This window comes from Schistocerca nitens, chromosome 6 (genome assembly GCF_023898315.1).
Source record: "Schistocerca nitens isolate TAMUIC-IGC-003100 chromosome 6, iqSchNite1.1, whole genome shotgun sequence".
Lineage (NCBI taxonomy): Eukaryota > Metazoa > Arthropoda > Insecta > Orthoptera > Acrididae > Schistocerca > Schistocerca nitens.
Window position 1 is genome coordinate 378,454,947 of NC_064619.1, and position 24,625 is coordinate 378,479,571.

General features: G+C 37.7%; 1 protein-coding gene across 8 annotated transcripts in view; it reads right to left on the reverse strand.

The window, feature by feature from the left end:
- LOC126262309 (FK506-binding protein 5) overlaps positions 1-24,625 on the reverse strand; it is a 202,809-nt gene that overhangs the window by 33,576 nt on the left and 144,608 nt on the right. For all 8 annotated transcript variants that reach the window (XM_049958861.1, XM_049958854.1, XM_049958857.1 and 5 more), the window contains one exon: positions 13,738-13,866. In XM_049958861.1, the coding sequence (XP_049814818.1) occupies positions 13,738-13,866 (129 nt within the window). The remainder of the gene's footprint in view (positions 1-13,737; positions 13,867-24,625) is intronic.

Here is a 24,625-nt window from a genome sequence, read left to right on the forward strand (position 1 = left end):
AGGATAGGGTAGCATGGAGAGCTGCATCAAACCAGTCTCAGGACTGAAGACCACAACAACAACAACAACAACAACAATAATAATACAATTATTGAAAATCTTTGGTACAATATAATCAAAGGACTGAGTAAAACTCTAGAGCAAGGTGTTGCTATGATGAGACACTGGGGCTGCGCTCACAAGAATAAATCCTCTTCCAGCCATCCATATTAAGGATTTCCATGGTTTCCACAAACTGCTTAAGGAAAATCCATGGCTGGTTCATTTGAAAAAGTCATGGTGGATTTTCATCCATCTTTCCCAATTTGAGCTTGTTCTTGTTTTTTAATTACCTCATTCTTGATAGGACACTTAACTCTTATCTTGCTTCCTTTCCTTTCTCCTTTTCTTTCTTACATTCACTGCACCCAGTAGTTACCACACCCAGTGGTGTCACTGTGCCCAGAAATTCTAGACGATACAAACATTGTTGTTAAAAGTAATCACACAGTTATCTAATTTTGATGCAAAGAAAATGTGAAAATATAATTAATATTTTCATCCATTTTCTTCAGTTGTTACTTTAGTTACATTTATCACACATATATGAATAAATATTATTTGACAATGGAAAGTGCAGGATGGAACTAATATTTGCATCTTTTTTCCTCAGCTGTTACTTTAGTTACATTTATCATGCACATATGAATAAATATTATTTAACAATGAAAAGGGCAGGATGGAATGACAATAACAATATGGAAAGAACAGATTGCTACTCATCATATAAGGAGGCATTGAGTTGCAGACAGGCACAATGAAAAAGACTGCAAAAATATTAAAACTTTCACATGAAGTCCTTCTTTGGCACTGTATTTTTTACTGCAGAAGAATGATTTTGTCTGAAAGCTGTAACTACCAGGTGATTATAATTTGAGTACAGCTACTCACAGAGGTCCAGTGTGGGCCATAATTATTGTGTGGCAGCAAAATTTGGTAGATATTTTAATGCATTAATGCAAATCTGATTTATATTGAAAAAAAATTAGTTTCAGTTTCGCCACCAGGTGAGAATCTGGCACTGAGCATGTAAGAAAGACATATAGAAATGTTTCCATATGTAATGGATTAGGCATGGGACATGAATGGAAAGGTCAAACAAGTGTGAAAGGCATAATGTTGATTTTATTATTAACCACTGATTACACAATTTGTTCAATATGAGCACCAGAGATGTTGACAGGATACTGTGCAATGCCAGATTTGCACCTGATGGCCAAAATTTGAATTAATTTTTTTCCAGGGTAAACTGGATATGCAGTAACACCAAGTTTTGCAGCCACATGATAATTACGACCCACATTGGACCTCTGTGAGAACTACACTTTAATTTTAACCACTAGTTACATAAAAATAAAGTGGATCAATGTTTAACTATACATTTGTTATTAAGAGATCATGGAAACACATTTAGATTGTCTAATTATTTACACTACTTAGAGTGATAGAATTGTGGCTTAGAATTACTTCCAAGTCTTCTACTGTCTTTATGTGATCTTATCTGTGGCTCTTGTGAATGCACTATATCAGTGGTAGTCAAACTTTTTTACCTAGCATCCACTTTTGTGTCTGTTAGTAATAATTTTTTTGAACCACCCACTGGTTCCACAGTAATAGTGATTTATAAAGTAGGTAAGTAGCTTTACTTTCTAAAATTTATAAAGCAGAGTTACAGAAAGTTGAAGCATATAGAAATAATTACCAACCAATTACTTTATGTCAAAATTTAATTAAAACCTAATGAAAATGGATAAGGACCAGGTTGACTACCAATGCACTAGATGAACACAGTTATGAATTAACTGTATGTCACAATCAGACATTTCAGTGGACACAACATTGCTTGCTACCAACTATCCTTGGCCTTGCTGCAGCAAGATTGACTGCGGTATTATAAGAACTGTAGAGGGTAACAGTGAATTGTTATGTTGGGGTGGACAGGAAAGGTAGGTCAGTGGTGTGGTAATGGGGGCACTATAGCGAAATTGTGTGTGTGTGTGTGTGTGTGTGTGTGTGAGTGCAACTGTGCAGCCACTGTGATCAAGGCAGTGAAACTAAAATTTCCGTTCTCTAAAAAACACACAGCTCCAACACTGTAACAAAGAACTGGTGGCACTGGACACCTAGCGAACTTGAGGTCAGCAAATGTTATCTAGATGAGGTTGGACACAATAATCAATGCTATGTTAATGTAAGCTCTGGACATGTTTTAGCAATCACTGTTGAGCAGAATGGTAGAACACTATGTGTTTCAGAAAATAAGAATCTGCTTAACTGTCTTAACTGCATGAATCACAGTATCAGGCCGACTTTCTTCTCCTCACACCAGTACTTCTGAATACAGTATCACATAACAGAAGTTTTCTAAAATTGTTCACACTGATATTAACACATATTTAGTTCTTCGTGTTTGTTTTATAGCAAGATAACTTAACAGTTACACAAAACAGACTCAATGCAATAACCGGATATGCAATGTTTTGAATCAAAAACATGTTTGCTAACTTATGTAATGACACCTGACTATTACCAATCTGACAATATTATGAAAAGGATAGATTACTCCTCACTATACAGCAGAGATGTTAAGCCACAGATAGGCACAACAAAAGGCTACTAACACTGCCAGTCTTGCCCCAGCAGCCAGAAACAGTGTTCATGTGTGTGTGAGCTGCATTTGTGTGAATGTGTGTGTGTGTGTGTGTGTGTGTGTGTGTGTGTGTGTGTGCGTGCGTGCGTGCGCGTGTGTGTGTTGTCTATCTCAGGAGGTGGCCTTTTGCCCAAAAGCTTACAACCAGTAGTATTTTTGTTGTGCCTGTCTGCGACTCAACACCTCCACTATATGGTTAGTAGCAATCTATCCTTTTCATAATATTGTCATTATTCCATCCTGGCTCTTCCACTGCTTGATATCACCACTTTGATCTTTTTGTTTTCAAACACATAAGATCAGAGGTATAACATATTCAATACTGGCTTGCCTGCAAAAATAAAAATTCACATTCTCTAAAATAAAATGTATAACCTATCAGTAAGTAATACAACTTGATTACAGCAAGCAGAAGTAGAAATTTAATGCAAAGTGTTTTACAATCCCATGCAATATAAACAAGGGATTATTTGTTTTGTTTTCTGTTTTCAAAGTATCAAACAAAATTATTAATACCGTCATAAAAAATTTAATACGTTATAGTGATTGACACTCAATATCATTAAGCACAGGCCTATACTTTTACCTGTTGTTCAATGCACACACTTAAAAAAGTGACTGTACTTACTTTGATCTCTAGTAAAACTGGACCATGTGGCCTGCTTTCTGTGATGCAAAGGTATTGATGATCTTACTGACATCAAAGGATCTAGCTCTTTCAGTACTGAGGAGGCTGAGTTCATAACATTTGTCTTGGGCCACAGAATTCTGCAGATAGTTCTTGATAAGTTTGGGCTTCGAAAATGAGTGTTTAACCAAAGAGAAGTAACAGGAACAGTTAAAAACACATAAAATACTGTGCATGAATACGGAACGACTACAGCTATGATTCAGATCTGTATTACTAATATTTTGGTAAGCCAACTGCATAGGTTGATGTGGCTAAAATTTTCTTCAGTGTCTTTTTAAAAGCTGTTAGCTGGTCTGGGCATTAACTGGATACATCTTCCTCATATCCATTTGGAGAATTACTGCTGCATTGTAAATCACTTTGTCAGATGCTGAATTTAGAAATTTTAGACAAATTTTTTTGAAGAAATGGTTAACATTATGCATATCCTCAAATCTACTTTTTAACTGGACTACAATAATGTCCAAACAGCGATTAACAACAGTGGTTCTGACATACATCCACTAGCTGCTCATCCCGACAGAATACGTCACAATGTTTTTTTCACTTTTCTAGTTATTTTATCTCCAAATTGTGGTGAAATGCCCAACTTATTTGCTGAAGACATAGCTGATGACCTTTCAACTTCAAAATTCTTTCAACAGCAAGATAAAATATCAGCTGCATTCTCAATAAGAGAACAACACGATTTATCAAGCTCTACATTTTTTGACTGCATAATCTGAGGTTCTAAACTTGTGCATTCACTATCTGAAAATTGAATTCAAATTTCGCTAATTGGTTTTTCAAAACAGCTGCTTGTTCATTTCTTCTCTTATCTTATACGGCAATCTTATTCTTGACATAGCCTTAAGTACATGGTGCGGCAAATGAAAGTGGCCTGGACGAGTGGATATGAATGTACGCTTATACCCCCCCCCCCCCCCAAAACAGAATGGAGCAACTGCCAGTACAGTCAGACGAACCCCAAACCTTAGACCATAGTTACATAATCTTCATGCCTGTCAGAGTTGTTAGCAGAGGTCAGTCTGGTTGCAGCTGTAGCTAGCCAAACAGGTCACTTAGTCTGTCAGTGTGTGATTACTTTGCATGGGGACCCTCAAGTCTAAAGTGTATCATAATAACCCTCATAGTCTTCAAGAACTGCAGTAGAACATTTAGGATAAGACTGCAACAATTCCAGCAGTCCATGTTCGATCTGCCATCAGCACCTTGCTGACTAGGGCCCAAATGTGCCAAGAGAAGAATAGTGCTCAATTTCAACATCTGCTATGGTCAGGTTAGTACAGTACCTCCTTTCCTCTGCTGTGTTTCCTTGTTCCCTGGAACTCTATTCCCTGGATCACTTTTATTTGCCCCATCCTGTACATTAACATAAACATAATGAAGTGGTTTAACAGACTGACATCTCGAAGGCCAAAGTGTTGGGTAAAGCTTTTTTAAGATACAAAAACATACCAAAAGTTCCCATATTTTAATACGAAGACTCAATAAAAGATACAGCATTTCTACTGTGTCACAAAGGGACCTGACTTCTTGAATTCCACATGCAGCATCATTAAGTAATAGATTTAAATAATGCACATTTCTTACAGTTCTTTGTTGAATTCTCCTTCTCACACCTTTGTGTAAGTCTGGTATATTTGCACAATTGCCATAACCCTGACCATGGCATTTAGTTAACAAAAGTCCCTTATTGTCTACTGAGCATAGTACACTCCTGGAAATTGAAATAAGAACACCGTGAATTCATTGTCCCAGGAAGGGGAAACTTTATTGACACATTCCTGGGGTCAGATACATCACATGATCACACTGACAGAACCACAGGCACATAGACACAGGCAACAGAGCATGCACAATGTCGGCACTAGTACAGTGTATATCCACCTTTCGCAGCAATGCAGGCTGCTATTCTCCCATGGAGACGATCGTAGAGATGCTGGATGTAGTCCTGTGGAACGGCTCGCCAGTGTGAGACGACGCTTCATCCAGTCCCAAACATGCTTAATGGGGGACAGATCCGGAGATCTTGCTGGCCAGGGTAGTTGACTTACACCTTCTAGAGCACGTTGGGTGGCACGGGATACATGCGGACGTGCATTGTCCTGTTGGAACAGCAAGTTCCCTTGCCGGTCTAGGAATGGTAGAACGATGGGTTCGATGACGGTTTGGATGTACCGTGCACTATTCAGTGTCCCCTCGACGATCACCAGTGGTGTACGGCCAGTGTAGGAGATCGCTCCCCACACCATGATGCCGGGTGTTGGCCCTGTGTGCCTCGGTCGTATGCAGTCCTGATTGTGGCACTCACCTGCACGGCGCCAAACACGCATACGACCATCATTGGCACCAAGGCAGAAGCGACTCTCATCGCTGAAGACGACACATCTCCATTCGTCCCTCCATTCACGCCTGTCGCGACACCACTGGAGGCGGGCTGCACGATGTTGGGGCGTGAGTGGAAGACGGCCTAACGGTGTGCCGGACCGTAGCCCAGCTTCATGGAGACGGTTGCGAATGGTCCTCGCCGATACCCCAGGAGCAACAGTGTCCCTAATTTGCTGGGAAGTGGCGGTGCGGTCCCCTACGGCACTGCGTAGGATCCTACGGTCTTGGCGTGCATCCGTGCGTCGCTGCGGTCCGGTCCCAGGTCGACGGGCACGTGCACCTTCCGCCGACCACTGGCGACAACATCGATGTACTGTGGAGACCTCACGCCCCACGTGTTGAGCAATTCGGCGGTACGTCCACCCGGCCTCCCGCATGCCCACTATACGCCCTCGCTCAAAGTCCGTCAACTGCACATACGGTTCACGACCACACTGTCGCGGCATGCTACCAGTGTTAAAGACTGCGATGGAGCTCCGTATGCCACGGCAAACTGGCTGACACTGACGGCGGCGGTGCACAAATGCTGCGCAGCTTGCGCCATTCGACGGCCAACACCGCGGTTCCTGGTGTGTCCGCTGTGCCGTGCGTGTGATCATTGCTTGTACAGCCCTCTCGCAGTGTCCGGAGCAAGTATGGTGGGTCTGACACACCGGTGTCAATGTGTTCTTTTTCCATTTCCAGGAGTGTATTTCCTTTTCTATTAATAATGTATTTTGATCTATTATTTCACGAAAATCTAAAAAGCTTTCATTTATCTTCCTGTCACAAGGCTTCCCAGTGAAATTACATGAAACTGTACATATCTAAATATTTCAGTTAATTGTCCTCTTTTCGTAACTGTAATGGTAGAAAAGAATGGTAAAGCTTTAAATGTCATTAATAATTTCTTTTTCAGATGCACAAGGTATGAAATTTATTAACTCATTCTGAGTAGAAGGGCTAAGATATTTTGGTGTGAATTTTGGTTTACTTATTAGACCTCACAACACTGGATTTTAATTTGCAAGAAGTTTGACAGCTGCTACAAAATTACCACTATTTGAATTTTCAGTTTCTACACACTTGGGAAGCTACGAGGGCCGTTCAGAAAGTAACCTCCGGTTGATTTAAAAAAATACACCAAGTTAAATAAAAATATTTTAATATATACATCCTACAACTACATCTTTGCACTATTTTTCTACATAGTCTCCACAGCGATTGAGGCACTTATCGTATCTCTTCACAAGCTTTGAAATTCCTTCTGCATAAAAATCACCCGCTTGTGCCTGGAGCCAGCCTGTGACCCATTGTGCACAGAACTTACGGTAACCCAATCTTGCTGTCACTATCTCGTACAAGAGAGTCTTAGAAATCTGTGGAAAACCAGTAGACAACTCCGACATTGAGAAACGTCGATTTTCACTAACTTTTGCATCAACTGTCTGAACGAGTTCGTCAGTCACCAATGATGGTCTACCACTCCTCTCTTCATCATGAACGTTTTCTCGTCCACTTTTAAATAAACGTACCCATTCACGGACAACTCCTTCACTCATAACTCTTGGTCCGTACACGGCACAAAGCTCACGATGAATAGCGTCTGCAGAATATCCTTTGACTGTAAAAAACCTTATGACAGCACGCACTTCACATTTGGCGGGGTTTACTATTGCAGCACACATTTCAAACTGCCACAAAAACTAAACTAGCGCAGGTACGACGTTCACTCGACCACGGCTTGATGCCGACTGACCTGTTGAGTGCGTGAACGCACAGATGGCGTCGCTACTACCCCCACAACCCGCACTGTGACCAATCGGAGGTTACTTTCTGAACCGCCCTCGTATATTACAGGATCCTAATGTTAATGTCACATTTGCAATGGGCTGCAGGACCTGTTTCCATACATTCTCACGTTTCTTTAATTCCAAATCTATAACTGCGTCAATTGCGGTTTTGTCACAGTATTAACTGGAAATGAGGCATTTCTTCAAACGCACAAGCTAGTTTTGTGCCGCACTATTGATCACCCACCACCAATTTCTTCCCTTCAAGCTGAAAATGATTTCTGTCCTCCAAAGAGCCACCATGGTTTAGAATAAACAGTCATTTTTAGATGAATAACACAACCATTCTCTCCAAATTCTTTGTACGGTCAATGTGAAGGACCTGCTTTCCCGCTTAGCATCTTTGGGAAATGGGCTTGTTGCCTGATAAGGATTTTGTATGACAAAGAACTTTCAGATTTGGTGTCTCCATCTAACTGGTAATCTGCATGACCATTTGAATAATCTGCAGTATTAATAGGCCTAATTATATTTATGGCAATTTTGTTATAATAAGCTTTTTTTGGTTTCATAATTGCTGTTACCTATTTTCACATGCAAAGTGCATGAACTTGTGACACAGCAAACTTTTATAACCACTGAGCTAGCACTGCTTTAGGAAGAGAAGAAAAAAAAATCTTATTTTTACCAATTTGTTTGTTGTTTTTCTAATTCTCAATCTAAACGCTGAACTGTCCAAGTCAACTATCAAGTTTGGAAAATATTACACCATTTAACAGCATATCTATTCTTAACTTACCATGAAGAGTGCTTCTTTGAAACTGAGTTGGCTGTTGACTGATCATTACTACACCATATCATCTTATTGGATAATTGACATTGATGTCAAATAAAGATGTGACAAAAGTTAAATTTTAAGAAAAAATGTGCATATTTCAATCTCAGGTACACTGCACATCCACAAAGAAAAATTTTCTACATAAATGTAATAATTTAGTATAAATTTTCATTGTTGTCACTGGTTTGTGACAATTAATATGCACCACTGTTTTGTGACAATCGAGAGACATGCTGCAGACCAAATGTTAAGAGAGATGTTACAGACAAGCACTGTTTACACACTCTTACAGCTGTGGTAAACTCAACTCCACATTGGCAAGTCTACCAAATCATATTGATCTGACTATTCCTGTGAAGACTGGCATTTGGTTTGACTATTTATCTATTACCTATATCTGTATTTATTCTTGTATGAACTTTTATTTTTGATATATTCTTTTAATCTTAATAATAATTACATAATATTTATTTGCTTTTCTATGTGACCCCTAAAGTACTGGGCCCACCCAGATTTCAGGCACCAATGTTATGCCACTGCACTGATTGAAAACAAGGCAACACAGCAATGTTATATGAGTACTTCAGTGTAGCACAAGTGTTGAAGAAAGTGTACCACAAAGAGTTACAATGCCTACACATCAACAACTGCACACAGAAAACCACTGTGAAGTGGATTTTAGGTGGTACATCATATTTTACCACATATTATTCTTTCACTTCTTTTGTGGGTGAAGCACAGGAAGAATGACCACTTAAATGTTTTTGATTATGTTGTAACTAGTCTAATCTTGCCTTTGTAGCCCTTATGGGACCAATACATAGGGCATTGCAGTATGCCCAAAATTTCTCACTTAATAACGGCATCCAAGAGATAATTAGCATCTATTTTTGCTCTCTCATGGGTTGCCATCCAAACAACTACTACGCACTTCACACTTAAGTGCTTGGCAGAGAGTTCATAGAATCGCTTTCAGACTATTTCTTGACCATTTCACAAACAAACAGCATGTGGGGAAAATGAAGATTTAAATCTCTCCTCGTGAGCTCTGATTTATCTCATTTTGATATGATGTAACTGGGAGTCAACAAAATATTTTCACATTTGGAGGAGAAAGCTGCAATGAAAAGGCCTTTGTTTTAATGATTATCACCCCCAATTCACTCATCATACCTGTGATGCACTCTCCTATTTCATGATAATACAAAACAAGCTGCTCTTCTTCGAGTTATATCAATGTTCTCCTCTCAATACTATCTGGTAAGCATCCCAAACTATGCAGCAGTACTCCAGAAGAGGAAGGACATGACTAGTGTAGGCAGTCTCTCTATGGATATGTTGTATGTTGCATTTGCCCATTTGCCCATTGCCAATAAATCATAACTGTAATCCTTAAGTATTTCTTTTAATTGCCAACCTTTAAATTTGTATCTGAAATTTGATGGAAATAACCCCCCTCCCCTCTCCCCCTGCTCCTCACTCATGGAGGAACTCATACTTCTTATTATTTAGGGTAAATTTTCACACCATGTAGAAATCTCATCTAAATCATTTTTCAACCGAGACCCTTAGAAGCCAAGGAGTATAAGTGACAAATTTTTAATTTTTGAATTAAGTGCAGATTTCAGTAGTTAAAACAGACACAAATCTGTGTGGCTAATAGATACAAGTAATAATCAATCTGGTTCTGACATCTGGTGACTGAAAAGAAAACTGCTAAGATAATCTCTTATTTTCTTTGGGCTTGTATATCTTGGCTACCAAATGATACCAAACAGCTCTCTGTTTTCATGGCTGAGTTTTTAGCAGAAGCTATTTAATTTAAAATTATTATATTGGTTCTTTGTGATTCATTGTTATTCTTTTATTTATTACACAATTCATTAGAGTTATAAATGTTTTTAAACTGTACAAAATAAGTGCGAATCTGTGGAAAACTTCTGAAATAGAAGAAAAAGAACAGAATCTCAATTTAAGTGATCGCAAGTGTTTTGTCATGTTTTTCTGAAATATTTTATTATGTATAAATTTACAACTAATTTATTACTGAGTAACGGAAACTCGATGTTGGGATATCAACAATGTAGGAAATGACAGTGTGCTACTTACCACATAAAGATGACACATTTAGGTGCAGACAGGCAGAATTATAAGGCACTTACATATCAGCTTTCAGCCACAGCCTTTGTCAGAAAAAGGAGGAGAAACAAACACACCATTCATTCACAAAAGCAAGCATACCTCATGCACATATGACCACCAACTCTGGCAGCTTCGGCTTGAATAAGTAAGGTACATTTATTAATATCTATCACTAGCTATTTTACAACTAAGTGATAGCGTCTGGAATACAGTATACTGTATATATTAAAGGTATAGGGCCAGAAAATTTTTAAGAATAGAGGATGCATAATACTGTTTATTTCTTTTGCAGACACTGATGATGATTAAACTTCTGAACCTGATGAATCTACTGGAGCTGAATCACCACACCAAAAGGGAACAAAAAGATTATGAAGACCAAAAAACTGAAAAATAAATAAAAGTTCTAGGCTTCAAAATGATGGGAAACAATATACAAACTTGCAAGGGAAAATTCGTGAACACAAGAGGGTATGGCTGTATGTTCACAATTGCAGATTTAAATGTAAGACAACAAATATTTGATGAATATTGGAATCTGGGATCCCCAGACATCATTCATTAACTTTTCAATAGCCAATCTCCCACAGAAGCCCCCGCCCCCCCCCCCCAAAAAAAAAAAAAAAAAAAAAAAAAAAAGGAAATAAGACTCCTGATGAACAAGTTCATACTGTTGAGGATCACAGAAACTCATTTCTAAAATATAGCCATCATTATAGCAAAAAGAAATTTCCTAACATTAAACATTTGGAACCTAGGCTAAATAGAACAAAAACGTCTGAACTAGATAAAGAATGTTAAGCACAAAATTATTTACCACCTGTTAAAGAGAGTTACTCCAGATTTGTGTTCAATATGGCCTTCACTCTGTGCTTCCACACTCCTTGAATTCATACCTCTGTGACTTGTGATAGGCTGCAGAATTTGATAGTTCATGGGTACCCAAAAAATGTTCAGACACTGACTCTTGAAAAGGAATTACATTTGCGTAAGGCATTGGCAGCTAGAGAAGCAAATACAGGGCAAAAGAATTGTTCAAAATACGAGAGTTTGCAAATAGCAATATGTTTTGACCTACAGAAGACAGTACCTACACCTGTGCTTTCTAGCAGCACAGTATGTTATGCAAGACAGCTATGGACCTACAATTTTTGTATACACAATTTAGCCTCTGCTGTTGCAACAATGTGCCTTTGGCATTGAAGTTAACCTGCTCATGGGTGCCAAGAAATTGATTCCTGTTTTTTACACTATAAGTAGATTGCCCATATCAGTTAAACATATCACAGCTTTTAAGGACAATGCTAGGGGTCAAAATACAAGTTAATACATTGTAAAGTTCTGGTATTACATTACCCAGAATACACAAACTGAAACTGTAGATCAAAATCCATGATTTCTGGTCATATGTAATACGACCAAGATTTTGGAATTACTGAAAATTTGCCAGGAAATATCTTTGGAGTTTTGTACTTGATGAGTGGGCATTGCTTCATTTCCAAGGCCAGTAGAAAATTGAAGATAGTCTAGATGACACATTAAGTGGACTCAATGATTATCTCAGGGACTTAGTGAAAGGCTTGGGAAAAATGCAGTGGTTGCACTTTCAAAAGGAGTCGTCCTTCATCTTGTTTTACAAAGAATCTCTCAATAAAGGGTGAGAAGATTTTCAAAATGGCAATAACAAGAGTGCACTTTGTTGCTAACAAGAAATCACTTTGTTGCGGCAGAAATATCAGTGTCTTCCCTGCTCTAGAAGTAAATAACGAAAACATCAGTTAAAATATCTGAAGTACAGATACCTACAGACTCTACTCTCCTTTGTGTCATCAGCACATCATGAATTTTACCACAAACATTCACACCATGATCTGTAAGAGCACTGAAGCCACTTAATCAAAATCATGAAGAAGTTGATTGTTATTCAGAAAATAAATATGACAGCATGTTCAAAACAGACTCTGAGTAGACTCATAATCATGTTCAACAGTATTAAGTTACTGCATGCTATTAAAGCATTCCTATTAATGTCAGTGTGATCCATGATTTCTAGCTGGTAATAAAAAATTACTAAGTGACAAAATTCAGCACTGATTGTTTTGGGAAAGGTAGGCAATAGTGCTTCAATAATATGGAAATAATTATTTTTCCTCTAAGTTGTTCATGGAATTTTCCAGAGTGTCTCAATTTTGATCATCATTTACTCAAAACTAACATTTGTTATATATATGTCCCTTTGCTTTTAAGGGTCTCCATTGATTTTGATCTTCTGATACCTTTACCAGACAGTAATGACAGAATCGTCTGCAAACTCTGTAAGAGGGCTGTTCTCCTAACTCATTCACACAAAGGAGACAATATTCCATAGGCATGTAATATAAGTACAAACCACTAAGAGGAACGGTGTCAAAAGCCTTTATACACCGTTTCATTCAAAGCATTTCATAATGATCAAATACAGTATAGGTTCCATAATCCCAATGAAATCAATGTCAATGATATGGAACTATAATCCAGCAGATCGCTACTATTTTATCTCTTGTGTATTGGTGTGACCTGTGTAACTTCCTGTATTGGTGTGACCTGTGCAACTTCCCAGTCTTTCTAAGTACTGATCTACTGCCGAGCAAGCAGTTGTTTGACTTGCCTTTATTAAGTGATTTAAGTTGCATCACTACACCGAGGGTATCTACTTCTAAATTACTCACATTGGCAGATGTTCTGATTTCAATCCTGAGAAATTTACTGCATCTTCTTTGGTGGAGGAATTTCAGAAAACCATGTCTACTGACTCCATTTTAGTAGCACTGTCATTGGTAAATTTGACATTGCTATCATGCAGTGAAGGCATTGACTGTGACAAACAAACTCGTGAAAAATTGTGCAGCCCTTCTTCATATACTTTCAGTATCCCCTGTTAGCTCTTTCTGGCATTCTAGGAAATATTGCACAAGTGTTTTATTAGCCACCTCTTTCATAAACTGATTGCATTTTCCCAGTATCATACCAATGAACTTACTCCCGCTACTTGCTGTACCTATGACTGAGCCTATGAGACCATTTTATTCCACAAGCCTGCAAATTGTTATACCTACATATTTGCTGAAGTTCACTGGGTCCTGTTGTGAATTACTAATATTTTGATCATGATTTACTACTTTTATGTGAAGTTTTATAGGCAATGCAACATACTGAAAATTTTTTCAAAACATACCAGTAGTATAATTTGTGGTGGTAGGTGTTTCATCTCCCCCAGGATGTGCATCATTAACAAGTTGCTGCATGGAGATTTCTGTGGCAATCCGATCTCCCAGCTGTTCAGTATCTGCACTTACCACTTGATCTGAAAAGTTAAGCACCATAAATGCAACAGAGTTCTCAACATCTGAAGCTCTTGCATTTAAAGATACACCCTATATTACATTGAAAAGAGAGAATGCATTTCTTTCCTACAAAGGACTTAAACACATAATTTATTCATCTACTACCTCAACACAAATTAAAATAGAATCATCACATTGCTAAGGAACTGTCATGCCACAATAGCGCTTGCTTAAAGTACATCCCTATGCACAGCAGCTTTCATTGAAATCAATCAAGTCAGACACATTCTTGTATAAAATTGGAAAGTTCCTGCTCAGCCTCACAGGAAACAACATGCAGAAATGTTTTGAACAAAAGAAGGAAAGACTCTGATGGCTTGTACTTTGAAGGCAACCAGCACTGTTAAACACATTTGGTAAATATACAAATTTGCAGCACTGGTCTCACTTACTTTGTCTCAATCTCTTACACATTATTTTTCAGAAGTGCACAAGAACATGTCTGTCATAAACAGTTTGTCCATTGTCGCTGTACTAACTGATTTTGAAACTTGTCACAATGTAAGCACATAGTTCAAATCTGAAAAACAGTTGTCCACCAAGATGCCCCAACAAATGGTTCCTTAATAATGTGAGCAATCTAATTTCTTTTGTGTTAATGCAGTATTTCATTACAAATATTAAAAGAAAAATGAAGCACTGATACACTGCAGAAAATAATTAGAGGGGCAAGAATTTGATCGGGAGCAAAATACCTTCTTCTGAATTGGACACACACACATATTCACACAAAAGCAAATCACACACACGCATGTGACCACTGTCTCTGTCTGCCGAGGCATCTGACTGAGGCAGAACATGTTCGTACAGTGACATTACTGCAGAGTCTACAGAGCGTAACATGGCTTCATCTGTTGTTGGAAGGGTTCAGAAGTGATTTTGTAAAACTGGTACATACACAAGAAAGCCAGGGTAAGGAAAAAAAAGAGAAAATATCAGCCTCAGACAACTGATATGTAGTTAATTGTTCTGTCCATTGGTGCGTTGTGAGTACCAGGGACCTACAAAATGACAAAATGATGTAAGAGCAGCAACTACAGTGTCAGTGACCAAACAATATGCAACAGACTCTGATAGACCGGTTTAACATTCCTCAATTCACTGCACGGAATATGACAGATTCACTTTGATTTGCGAAGGAATATAGACACAGGCGGCTGTGTCACTGGAACAATTTATTGTTTACAGACAAGTCCCACTTTTGTCTAACATGGTTCAATAGACTACATGGGTATATTGTCCTCATGGTGGATGTTATACTGAAGCAGCAATTCAGGAAATTGACTGATTTGGCAGCAGCTTAGGCATGGTGTGATGATGCCATCACAACTGATGGCCGATCGGACCTTCAGATACTCAGAAGCCAACTTAATGCTCAAAGCTACATCAGCGAGATTGTACTGGGTCATATTATGTCCACTGCAGTTGTAATGGATCCCCAGTTTATCCCGCAAGAGAACAATGCGAGAGTGCATTCGGCAGCAGTCATCATGGAAACTTTACAGGACCTCATAATTCAAACATTAGACTGGCCTGCTCTGAGTCCTGACCCCAATCATATTGAGTATTTATGGGATATGCTGAGCAGACAACTTTGGCTCTGTCTTGTAGCACCTCAGACTGAAAGAACTTGCAGAGGTCTTTACTGAGGAGTGGGAAAAAAATCCACAAGAAAATGTTTGCAGATTTGTTAGGAGCATGCTTCAAAGATATGAGGGCCTACCAGTTACTGAAATGTTTCTTTTTGTACCTTATGTGACTTACATGAAGGAGTTTCCACTTTGGATTATGGCATTGTGTTGAATTTCTGGCTATAGCACCAACATGTGTGATGAAACGAGAACAGGATACATACATTTATGTTAAATAAAGGTTTCATTTCCCAGTGCAGAAGTCTGTTTCACTCCAAACACTCCCAAAAAAATAATACAGATGTTTAAAATGTTGTCCCTCTTAACTGTTTTGATCAGTATATAAACAATTATGAAGACAAGTCAAAGGATGAAGATTATGTTTTATACTTATGCAGTATCCACGTTGCAATCACACTGCATCTTATCAGCAGAGGAAATGATGGGAATGGGGAAAAATATATATGTGAGCACATGTTTTTGATAACATGACATAAAAAAGCATAACAAGTCATTCTTCATGTTCCATAACTGAATTCCAAGTTTCCCTTTCAGCTATACATCATGTCTGTTTAATTTCACTGCCAGAATTGTTAATTTTTTGATGTTATATGTAGGTTTAAATTTTGTATTACTTTCCTCAGTACAGGATAATATTTCTGACAATATGTCCTGTACCTATGATAGTTCTATCCTTTTGATGGAATTTTCTTTTTTTGTTGAACGTAATGTGAAATACTTTTCTGATCCAACAATCCATTTAACTTTTTATTAGTGTCTTACTTTGTTTTCCTGCCAGAACGGCCATTACAAATAATAAATATTTGTATACAAATAAATTAATTTTATAATTGTTGTACAGAATATTGCACCCAGTATTTTGTTTGTTTTCTATTAATTTTTTCCTAATGATCAGTAATTTTAGTTTTCCCATGATATCATCTTAATGTCATTTGGTACTAGTACTTCCTTGTCCCATCTGATCAGAACTAGTACTCCAGTACAAGGAGTAAATATTTGCAGCATTTGTTATGTTTTCATAAAAATACATACCCTATTGAATCAAATTTTTATAAGAACTGCATTGTGTGAAAAAGTGTGTACTGAGGGCAAATAAACAGTAGCATTGTGTATAACCACCGTGGAAACTGTGGAGCTCCATGTGTTACTGACATCTAAGGTGGATCTTGACTATGATACTGCAAAAAGACTGACCAACATGCTGTACTACAACAACTAACCATCTGAATGAACCAGGGATGGTCAGATAATCAGTAAGCAAACACTGCTCTGCATGGGACTCTGAACTTAACACTGACATTGGACTGCAGCCTTCTCTGATGAGTGGTAGTATCAATATCCGAGGATATGTGGATGTCAGCATGTTTTGTGTGAAATAGCAGAAACAAACATTCCACAAACACTGCTGGAAGAATAAAAGGTGGTGAGGGATAGTGTTATCATCAGAGGAAAGTTTTTATATTAAATACTTTGTTTTATCCATAGTGGAATCCTCAAGGATGTGGAATATGTCAGATACACAAAAATAAATAATATTCTAATGAAAAAGAAGAAAATAACTAAAATAGTAATAAATTGAATTAATGCTAAAATGAATGAATGGATCAGCAGGCATGAAACCAATAAAGATGTCATGATGTAACATCATGATATCAGTGAAAATCATTCAGAAATGCTGACCCTACAATATAATGAATATGCTGTGATTCATGAAACTTTGGGGCAGACCAGGACTTAACCTAGATTTCCTGCTTTACACAAGTAGTTATGTCTACCATTAGGCTAGAGGAGCACGCTTCCAGGCTTGATTCTAACTTCTACTATCAATGATATTCACTTCTATGGTTTCCCACCACAAAAACAGGAGGTTCTCCTGTACTAATAAGGTTTGTTGCACTCTGCATGGTCCAACAGGCACCAAAGGACATTTCCAGTTTTCCTCTTAGGCTTTCTTTGTGCTCATATTACTTTGATTTTTCATAATGAACTCTCTCAATCTCCACATTCAGTGGTTCCAGTCTCCTTAAGTTTTTCTGTCTGGTTAACAGTCTAGTATCTGTGTAATTTTTTTTATCTTCTATTTTATTTTGTGTTATCCCTGATTTTTCAGGTCTTTTACTATTGCAATCCATTTCACCATCTCGATTTTAACCTTTCTAAAAGTTTCACACAATTCTACAAACTGTCTCACTAATCTGGTGATTTTCTTTCTTTTGAAATGCCAATAGAATATTAGTCTGCATTTTATCATAACCAAACAAATGTTAGTACACTTTTTTGCTCTTAGTCTGTATTTGAGACTTAAAATTTTTCTTATTTCTTTTTGTTCTTTCTGTTGTATTTCGCCAATGTCTCCTTTACATATGTTGGCAAGTTTGAGTCTGGCCACATGGCCAAATGGTTAAGTTGACTGCATTTAGAAGACTGGAAGTATAGCATCATTCAGTGTACAATCTCTATCTGTTGCTGATGGTCTTTGGTAAATCATTTATTTATAATGAGAAAATTGGCCGCTCTGATTATGTTTCCTCGGGGCACTCATGTGAAACATTTGTCGTCCAGTACAATGTAATGGATCCTATCAGTCCAAAAATCTTTGTCCCAACCACACACTTGTGAAAATGATTGTAGGTATAATACAGACAAAAATAAGGGATAGTGTCTCTTCAGAAATCTAAGAAGATAAGTACTACATGAGGAAATTAACACTTGGTTCAACAATGTTTATCTGAGTGAAAATAAGATAAACCAGTTACTGAGTACTTTAGATGTTGTGGTCTCAGTCCAAATATGGGTTTGATGCAGATCCCCATGCAAGAGTACCCTGTGCAAGCCTCTCCATCCACTATAACTACCGCAATCTACATCCATTTGAATCTGCTTACTGTACTCAAGTCTTGGTCTCCCTCCAATACCAAACTGAAAATTCCTCAATGCCTCAGAAAGTATCCTGTCAACTGATCCATTCTTCTAGCCAAGTTGGGCCATACATTTCTTTTTTCCCCAATTCAAACCAGTATTTTCTCAGTTGTTATTTGATCTACTCATCTAATCTTAAGCATTCGTCTATAGCATCACATTTCAAAAGCTTCTATTCTTTTTTTACCTGAACTGCTTATTGTCAATGTTTCACTTCTATATGAGGTTATTTCCAGATAAATACCTTCAGAAGAGACTTCCTAACACTTAAATTGACATGAAATGTTAACAATTTCCTCTTTTTCAAAAATTATTTTCTTGCCACTGCCAGTCTGCATTCTACTTCAGCCATCATCAGTTAGTTTGCTGCCAAAGTGGGAAAGCCCATCTACTACATTTAGTGTCTCAGTTTCTAATGTAATTCCCTTGGGATCACCTGATTCAGTTCAACTACATTTCATTGCCCTTGTTTTACTTTAGTTAATGTTCATCTTCTATTCCGTTTTTGAAACATTATCCATTCCGTTCAACTGCTCTTCCAAGTCCTTTGCTCTCTGTCATAGAATTACAACTTCAACAGCATACCTTAAATTTTTTATTTCTTCTTCCTGAAATTTAACTTCCTTTTCAAATTTCTCCTAGTTTCCAACCACAGTTTGCTCAAAGTACAGATTGAATAACATCTGGGAGAGGCTAAAACCCTGGCCCACTCCCTTCCTAATTATGGATTCCCTTTCATGTCCTTCACCACTTGTATCTGCATCCCGGTTTCTGTACAAACTTTAAATAATCATCCACTCCCTGTATTTTATACCTGCTATCTACAAAATGCCAAAGATTGTAGTTCAGTCAACAATGTCAAAAGCTTTTGTAAATCTACAAATACTATAAATGTATGTTTACCTTCTTCAACCATCATGTGACTGTTATTTAAATGTTTGAACATTTAAGCCCACTAGATAATTTCTAAGCTACTGTAGCCCTAGGAAAACAACATTTTTAAGATGTTCCTAGGGCTTAATCACGAAGATCATATTATTGTGGAAATCAAATATTACAATGAATTGCCATTATGTGATATTATAACATATATGTCAACTGATTCTGCTAAGAAAAAGATGAATGCTGTATTCCTGAACAGTGGATAATTTCCTGGACCAAAGCAAGTGATTTAAAGACATTATATCTCTTGTTCTAATATCCAGTGCTGATTCTGAGAACTGAGCAGTTCAATCAATGCAGCTATCATCTACAATAAATTTCATTTAACAATGGAAAATCCAGGATGGAATGTAACAATATTATGAAAAGGATGGTTGCTACTCACTATATAGTGGAGATGTTCAGTTACTGATACGCACAACAAAAAGACTGTCAAAGTGAGCTTTCGGCCAACCAGGCCTTCACCAGAAATATACAGCACATGCACAATTCCCACCCACCCACAGTAAAGAAACTATTGTTTGCATTACAAATTTTTCATTTCAGAAAACTTAAGCCTGGGCTGATGAGTTTTTCCAAAATATTATTCTATACTATATTCTGGTATATAAGCAAGCAAAGTATTTCAGTTTATTATTTCATATTGCCTTTGAATGGCAACAATTGCATTCCAAATAAATATTTGCTTAGTCATTTCTGTTTGCCGTTCTGTGGCATGCTCCTTGAATTTATCAAGCCATCATATGAAGGGTCTCACAGTGCCAGTCTTTTCTATCTACATCTCCTCATATTTTATGTATAAATTGGGTGGAATTCTGCAGCAGATTCGGTACTGCAAATAGTAAGTGTTTTCAACTTCTAATGACAATGATTCATCTACAAAATATCTCATTAAATCATTTCAAACTCCTCCTTTCCCATCCAGTCATGTACTTCCTTCTCACTGACCCCCCCCCCCCTTCCCAGTGGGTATTCTCTCTCTCTCCCTCCCTCTCTCTCTCTCTCTCTCTCTCTCTCTCTCTCTCTCTCCCCCCCCCCCCCCCAACCACTCTCCCTGCTCTCTGCCCCACCCTTCCTCTCCAGCCTCTCTCTTTCACTCCATCCTTGCCCTCTCCTCCTCTCCCCCCTTTTCCACCCCCTCCCTTTGTTTCTTCCATTCCTGTCTCCTCCTCATCTCCACCTTCCTGTTCTTTCCTCCCTCCATTTTTCCCTTCTTCACTCCTCACTCTCACCATCTCTCATATGCTCTACCCCATGAACTCCATAAGTCTTACTGTGAAGTTGCTGAGCCATCTGTGGAAAAGGCTTACATCATACTACACCAACACCAACACCTTGTTTCAAGTGTCCTTTCCTTCCACCTGACTGCCTCAATTTGCCCAGGCATCTACTATCGATAATCAACAGTCAGTCCTGTCATCGCCACAAGCATGTGTGTGCGAGTATCTGTGTGGTTGTGCTTGTGAATGTGCTTACTTTGATTAGAGAAAGCTTAAAAGTTTAAAAGCTAGTATAAATAATTTTCTGTTGTGTGTTTCTATGTGCCACACATCAGTCAGCTATAGGTGGGTGGTTGCCTTTATTTGAGGTATTTTAGGGTAACACTTTATTAAAATCTCTTTTTAAAATTATACTAAGTTTCCAATTTTTGTGGCATTTGTGTCATCTACAAAAAACCCAAACTTAGCATACTAGTAGTAGTAGTAGTAGTAGTAGTAGTAGTAGCGTCTTGTAATATAGGTGCCGAAAGGTCATAAATACACAGAACAAAATGTGAGAGCCACAAGATGGGATACTTTATGCAACAAGTTTGCAGTTGAATGAGGACTTATATCTTAACATGGAACTTTTTCCTATTGAAATCTTTCTTTCCTGTTAAAGAGATGAGACCTGGACCACTTTATAGAATTCCTAGTAGCACTGTAATCCATCCAGATTGGTGAATGACATGATTGTCTGCATGTGGAGGGTAAAGAAACTATCTCATACTACTTTCCTGATCATAAATTCCCCAGATTTCTGGCTACATATACTCATGAGAACTTATCAGCACCTGACTCATTTCCAAGTAGCGTAGCCTCTGTTTGCTGCAAAAACATTTACTCAAGGTACCAATGAATGGTCATGATAATGTTACAGAACAGTGCAAGTTATCTATTAAGATACCACCATTCTGAAACTAGTTCTATGTATTTATTTTATCCAAATTTTCTAAAAGTAATTGTTTTAATAAAGTTGGGAAAAAAAACTTGTTTTGTGCTTGATATTTTTCAAAAATGCCTTGTGTGAATGAAAAATAAGACATACATCTGAAGTTATTTTGCAACCGGGCTAGCAAAAAATCAAAATATTGTCCATTGTTTGGTACAGCAATTTTGCTTCAAATCTGTAACTAGCGCATGGTGCACGAATAGATTTCCGTAATTTTTGTGCCATCACCTACACTCAACCTCACTTATGATACTGTCATCCTTTTTTAATATAACTTTTCATTTTCCTAAATTCCCTATAGTAGATTCTCTAATCTAAATATCTCCCCATTTTTAGTTTTCTTTTATAGGCACTTTTCCAACAGCTAGTGTAATCACCATTTAGGAATCATTTTCTGTTTTCATTTTCTAAATGTTTTTTTATTAATTGAGGGCACCGTGGAGAAAATGAGGTAAATCCATTTAATTCAGAAATGAGTTTATGGCATGTTCTGATGGCCAGCCATTGGTACTACAAAGCAGTTAAAATGATTTTTAAATATTGTGATAAGTCACTGAGATACATAAGGCTTCACTACAGTGGTAATGGAAAGAATGTTCTAAGTCTGTCTTCCCACAGAAAGAATGAGGCAAGTCCAAGGTTTCACTGTTTGCATTACATGTGTTCGAGCAGTTGGCTTGTGAATGCTAACATCACCAGTTGAGTTTCTTACTCCGTGTTTTGCCTTAGAGTAATGTTGTTTAATTTGAAGTGTAATTATAGTGTGGTCTTCTTAGGGTCTTTAAAATGTGTGGATCATCACAAGATGAATGTGAGAAGCCACCAGTTAATCAATCAGCTAAAGAGAAAAGAATTGGTAATGTTTGTAGAGACCTCAGGAGAATGTGTCACGAGTTAGGCAGTGACTGTAAATGCCCATTGTTGAAGTTTTTCATATAAATCAAACCCCATGAATGAGAAGAGCTTTAATTTCTTAGGTAACTGGAATGATCTATCTTCCTACATAAACCAAAATTTTATTCAAGTTATTATTTCATTTGATTCTTACAATACAACGGAAACAGAAATCTTTCCATTATATACTACTAATCAAATGAAATGATACCGAGAATGAAATTCTTGTTGCCAAAAGGCTTTCTGAAGGATACTAGAATCTCCCAGACAAAATATGCATGCATGATAAACAGCCTTGGAAACAATTCAACGAAAAGGAAGCAGCCTTTATAAACCACACAGGTGCGTTTAAGGGAAGAAAAAGCCACTGCAGCATGGAAAAGACAAACAGAATTTACCTTCCAGAAGAAGAACTATCAATAACAAAATGCCTTGAATTATATGAAGGAAAATATTCTTAACGTCTGTTACAAATGAGACATATCGGAAAATATTTAAAAGCAAATTCAACTTTGGTTTGAGAAAAAGAAAACTACAGCAGAGTTACCAAAAGACTGAGTTAATGCTTTTGAAACTGCAAAGGTGAAGCCAAGGTCTTACAAAGTCATTCCTGCTTAACAAGAAATTGTATGAGATCGGACAACCTTTCTAACAGCGTGTTACAAACCTAAGTGTTCTTTCAAGAAAAGACCGCTCAGAGAAGCCCTGGTTTTGAAGCAGGAAAAGCTGCTCGAATACAGGGCTACTTACGATGGAACCTGGAAGCTAGTAGATCTGGAACGTTAGGTAGTCTACAAATAGATGTCACGCCAATCAACACTAGGGTCCTAACAAATTGTTATGGACTTATCAAGTATATAATAGTATGTGTTTTGTAACAAGAAACTTTTTGTAAGGTAAATCAAGAAATTTTTGCAAATAACTATTTCTAAGGGTATATTTTCAGAGTTCCTGCCAATATCTTATGAGAAATATGCAGACCTTCCAAGAGTTTAAACAGATTTGTGATCACTGCCAATCTACCACATAATGAACCAAAATCCAAGACTAAGAAAAAGAAACCTCCAAAGCTAGACAACCCAAAGACGAGACAAAAGCCTAACACAGTGATGGATATACCACGATCTTTTCATGGCAACAATGTAATTTCTCTGCATGTTTTGCCTTTCTAATCACATAATTTCAATTGTTATTTTTTTTAATTTAGTTCCTCTACAACCATTAAATTAAGACATTATAATTATGTTGGTTACCCTCGATTGGAATGTCCCCCCCCCCCCCCCCCCTTGAAAGTTCAAATTTCCTCTCCCAAAATATGTACAAAATGTAACTTAGGCAGTTTCTTCCATGGGCTCTTCAAGTGATACTTACATTGTAGCATCATCCCTGCTTAGTTCACTCCTCTGGCTGTCAAAACCGAAGCCATGGTCAAGTAAAAGCAGTTTGCTTAAATTTAAATAATATTTGTAAGTCCTTGTTGTTGTTGTGGTCTTCAGTCCAGAGACTGGTTTGATGCAGCTGTCCATGCTACTCTAACCAGTGCAAGCTTCTTCATCTCTGAGTAACTACTGCAACCTACGTCCTTCTGAATCTGCTTAGTGTATCCATCTCTTGGTCTGCCTTTATGACTTTTACCCTCCATTCTTCCCTCCAGTACTAAATTGGTGATCCCTTAATAACATGTCCTACTGGCCGATCCCTTTTTCTAGTCAAGTTGTGCCACAAATTCCTCTTCTCCCCAATTCTGTTCAGTACTTCCTCATTAGTTACGTGATCTATGCATCTAATCTTCAGCATTTTTCTGTAGCAGCACATTTTGAAAGCTTCTGCTCTCTTCTTGTCTAGACTGTTTATCATCCATTTTTCACTTCTATACATGGCTAAGTTCCATACAAATACTTTTAGAAAGGAATTCATGACACTTAAATCTATACTCAATGTTAACAAATTTCTCTTTGTCTGAAACAGTTTCCTTGCCAAAGCCAGTCTACATTTTATATCCTCTCTACTCCGACCATCACCCGTTATTTTGCTCCCCAAATAACAAAACTCGTTTACTGCTATAAGTGTCTCATTTCCTAATCTAATACCTCCAGCATCA